This window comes from Daucus carota, chromosome 9 (genome assembly GCF_001625215.2).
Source record: "Daucus carota subsp. sativus chromosome 9, DH1 v3.0, whole genome shotgun sequence".
In the NCBI taxonomy this organism is placed as follows: Eukaryota; Viridiplantae; Streptophyta; class Magnoliopsida; order Apiales; family Apiaceae; genus Daucus; species Daucus carota.
Genome location: NC_030389.2, coordinates 8,389,900 through 8,394,431, shown reverse-complemented (window position 1 = coordinate 8,394,431; position 4,532 = coordinate 8,389,900). Strand labels below are relative to the sequence as shown.

At 35.2% G+C, this 4,532-nt stretch overlaps 1 protein-coding gene across 2 annotated transcripts in view; it reads right to left on the bottom strand.

Annotated features, from left to right (window-relative positions):
* Positions 1–1,183, bottom strand: part of LOC108200608 (pentatricopeptide repeat-containing protein At3g56030, mitochondrial) — a 2,389-nt gene extending 1,206 nt beyond the window's left edge. For both annotated transcript variants that reach the window (XM_017368825.2, XM_017368826.2), the window contains exon 1: positions 106–1,183. In XM_017368825.2, coding sequence (XP_017224314.1) covers positions 153–1,115 — 963 coding nt within the window. In that variant the 5' untranslated portion in view covers positions 1,116–1,183 and the 3' untranslated portion in view covers positions 106–152. The remainder of the gene's footprint in view (positions 1–105) is intronic.
* Positions 1,184–4,532: the final 3,349 nt, after the last annotated feature.

The following is a 4,532-nucleotide window of genomic DNA, read 5'->3' as shown; positions in this document are numbered from 1 at the left end:
AACTACTAATGCTTAGGCTCATATGATCATTGCATTGATAAACATATCTTATATCCATGACAAATCTCAATATAAAACACTTAAAATCGCATAAATTTACCATACCCTCATGTACCCAACATCCGCAGCCTGCCTCGTTCAATACCAACACCTTAATTGGTTCCCAAATTACCATCCCATATCTCAACTGCCTCCGACAATTTCCCCCCGATTTCCAAACCCCGACTCCTCATTTCCTCCAAAACCAACTTAGCATCATCAAACCTCTTCAAACTAATCAACCGCCTCGCCAAAACCCCGAAACACTCATGATCCATAGCCTTATCCCTCCCAGCATAAATCAAAACAAACTCCACCGCCTGTCCATAATACCCCATCTTCAACAATTCATTTATAACATGAATGTGTGTGGAATACAATGCTGGCACTCCCTCATCCACCATTCTTCTCAACAATACTAAACCCCCATCCACTCTCTTCACCTTGCACGCACCCAACACCAGCGCGTCGTAAGTTCTGGAATCATAAACAACCCCATTCTCATCCATTTCATCAACCAATTTTACTGCCTCCTCTAACTTCCCATCACAACAATAAGCTGTCAGCACATAATTATATGACGTCACGTCGGGCCAAACCTTAATTTCCCTCATCATTTCCAACACCCCCATAGCCTCATCAGCGTTCTTCCTGGATACATAGTTCAAAATGGGGTGGAACGAGACGGCATTGATCCCGACATTTTCAGCGGCCATGATTTTGGCCACTCGCAGGGCGTGGCGCGTGTGGTCCAACTTCGACAGCCGAGCGATCAAAGAGTCGTACGCGCCTTTCTTCGCGAACCCTCTTGCGAGAGATTTAAGGGTTTGTAAAGTCTCCTCGAGTGCTGCGAGATCGGAGGTGATGAAGTTGAATGTGAACTTGGTGTTGAAGAAGCCGTCGCGCCAGCGATTGGTGAGGAGGCGGCGGACAGCGGAAAAGTCGCCTGAGCGACCGGCGGCATTGATAAGGTCGTCGTAGTGGTGAGCAGTTGTGGGGGTTTGAGTGGAGAAAGAGAGTGAGAGTGCGCGGCGGAGGAGTGATGGAAATTTCAGGGCTTTGTGGGGGTTTAACATGGTAAAATTGTCTGAGATCAAAACAAAACAGAGTTGACTACTCTATGATTTTTTATGTGAGTGATCAGAATATGCTGATTTTATTACCCTCAAAAAAAAAAAAAAATGCTGATTTTATTTTTATACAAAATAAAAAAATATAATAATAAAATCAGATTCGATTGTAAAATAACATGGTAAAATTGGATGAGAAGAGTGCCTCTCGTCGGATTCGATAGTTTTGACCTATGTGAATACTTACGGGGTGTATTCGATTGAGAATTTAATGCATTGTTTTTAGTCTATGGATTTTAATGGATTGTATGTGATTTTGATTTTTTGCGGATTCTTAATGAAATGTCGCAGAGTTGATAGGATTTAGGTACAATGCTTCAAAATCCCATTGAATTTGGTGGGATTTCAAAAAACTTAAAATACACTGAAGAATGCCACAAAATCCATCATTTTATGAAATGAAAAAAAATCCATCAGCATTTGAATACCATCAGATCTTAATGGATTTTAAACAATCCCAATTAAATACCATCGGATTTTAAAGCATAATTTAAAATTTCAATTGAATACCACTAGATTTTGTAGCATATTTTAAAATCTCAATTGAATACCTCAAGATTTTAATAGATTTCAAATAATCCCAATCGAATACCCTCGGATTTCATGAATGCAAAAAAATGCTTTAAAATCCCAATTCAATACACCCCTCTTAATATCAGGGAGCATTTGGTTCGGTTAACCGAAAACCGTATCGAATAACTGAAATTATTTCAGTTCAGTTAACTGAAATTTATATTTCAGTTCGGTTTTCGGTAGCTAAATTTATTTTGATTTTTCGGTTTTTTTACCACGGTTAACCGAATTTTTATATACTTTCTAAAAAATTAATATTTTAATTAATAAAATATATATTATTGGCTCATGGGATATAACAAACTCAGCTTATATACATGTATATATTTGGCTTGGGAATTAAGCAGTAGACTACAAGAACATCATCTTCACCTGGCAGCATTTTTTTTTCCTTAGATTCATCAAAGAATAACCGCTGTTGAAATGCTTGGCTTGGTTTCGGCTGAGTAAGTTTGTTGTATTAGTAATTTAGTATCAGTCAGTCATTATGTCCCATTTCCAGATCTTCTGTTATGTTCATCTATGTCCCTTCAACTACATCAAACTTAACCTTATCTGCTATTTACAAACTAAAAAATTGGCTGCTATTAATTGCTCTACTTGAATCTTTGATGATTTAAAATTGTAGATATCAGACTTGCAAGTGGGAGTTTCAGGTTTTCAACTATTTTTTAAAAAATTCGGTTTATAAATTCGGTTTTCGGTAATGAAATTTAAATTTCGGTTCGGTTACAAAACCGAAATTAATTCGGTTCGGTATTCGGTAGAGATTTTCGATAAATTTCGATTTCGGTTAACCGAAAAAAATTTCGGTTAACCGAAAAAAATTTCGGTTTCGGTTAACTGAATGCACACAGCTAGTTAATAGTAGTTTAATTTATTTGAATCTGTTTGACTTCAAAAGATATAAAAATTTATATAATGACATTATTTTTTGATATAAAGCAAGGTTGTCGATTACTTCGATACCTTGCTTATTTTGTGATTGGAAGTACCTTCGGGGACCGAACGCCGGTCCAGTTACAATTTAGGCCAATGTGTGCCTAGTGCCTTGGATCCCTTAAAATTTGGTGACATGCTTCGTGCATGATCCGGTGTTATCTCGTGACTGATCATCGGCTATAGCATAGTGTTAAATTATTCCAATCCCTAAAAATGTTGTGGAAGATTTATATAATAATGCTATTCTTTATTAGCATTAAGTTTCAGAAAAGTTTTATAAATTCAATTCGAAATTCATATTGTCGTTGAAGCATTTGTTGCTCAGTAATAGTTAGAGCTAAGAATGAGTTGAGATCTCCTTATTATTCAACTCGTCACTGTCATGCTGGTTCAGCAACTAAATATATGGAAATTTAGTCGACAATGATGGACACTGAATATTTAGGGATTTCTTGAACAGTTGTTTATGAACAGTTGATTATCAAAAGTTATTTTGAACTTCTAAATGATTAAATTCTGAAGTTCTTACAATGTTATATTCTTTATGAGATTTGCTGTAGTGCAAATCAAAATGATTTTTAAAGATTTTGAAGTGAATCAATTATTTGATTCTAAATGTTTCTCATGTTTGGAAACTCTCTCTTCAGTTTAAAAATTGCATTACAAATGTTTTTAATAGAAATCCATTATCTATTGGATTGAAAAATTCCCTGCATATTATGAATTTACTTTATTATGCTTCTAAAATTTATCTTGCTGAACATTCTCGCTCACCCTTGCTATTATTTCTAACCCTTTCAGCTAGGGCTTAAGATGATTCATCTGCGTAAGCTGCGCGTAACAATAATGCTAGGCGAGATTGCCAGGGAGATGTGTACAAGAATATTTCTGGTTAGAATTGAATTGTTTCAGTTTAGTTGTATAATAGATTTATTTATTTGGTTATCAGTTACTCTTCTTATCCAGGTTTATCTGATAATGTAGTTTAAATTGTAATAAGATTTGATAGCTTGGTTTCTGATTTCAGTGCTATAACCTATTAGCGATCCTGTATTTAGGGGGGTCAAAGTGATTTTGATTTTAATCTCTTTTAAAATATCCAGATATTTATATATATGTTTTACCTTTTTCCGCAATTACAGGTTTTTAAATGAATTTATTTTAGTGGCACCAAATCCAGACCCCGGATTTTGGGGATGTCACATGCACTACATCATTTAATGTCAAGTGCTTTCCACTAGTAATTTTCAGTACCACTTTTCCATGTGCGTCCTACCACATTTGATGTAGATTCATTTCTCATGAAGAGTTGATCTCCATTTGTGGAAATATAATCATGAAAAATCTATTTTTCTGCACATGTATGGCGAGTTGCACCAGTATACACAAACCACTCTTTAGAGTTTCCAACATTCCAATCAAGTTGCAATCAAAATCAACGGAATATAAGTTTAATTTTCCAACATCATCATAAAGATAAGCAACATTAACATACGTCTCAACAACATTAGCTTGTATTTCTTCTTTTTCTTTGGATTTCTACAATCCTTTGCACGATGACCAAGCTTGTCACAATTATAACATTTGCCTTTAAATTTCTTTGTAAAAACTTACCTTTTGAAAGTGCCCTACTGAAACTTATGTGTTTTATTGTTCTTGGCTCCATGTTCAACAATCTGCTTTAGAGTTGTCCTCCTCAATTCTTGGCTTTGAGATGAGATCCTCAATTGTAATCTCCTTCTTCTTATGTTTAAGATAACTTCTAAAATCTTTCCAAGAAGGAGCCACTTGAAAGGATTCAAAAAGAAAAGTTCCTTCTGCATGTATATATACCATGAAGAATCATTT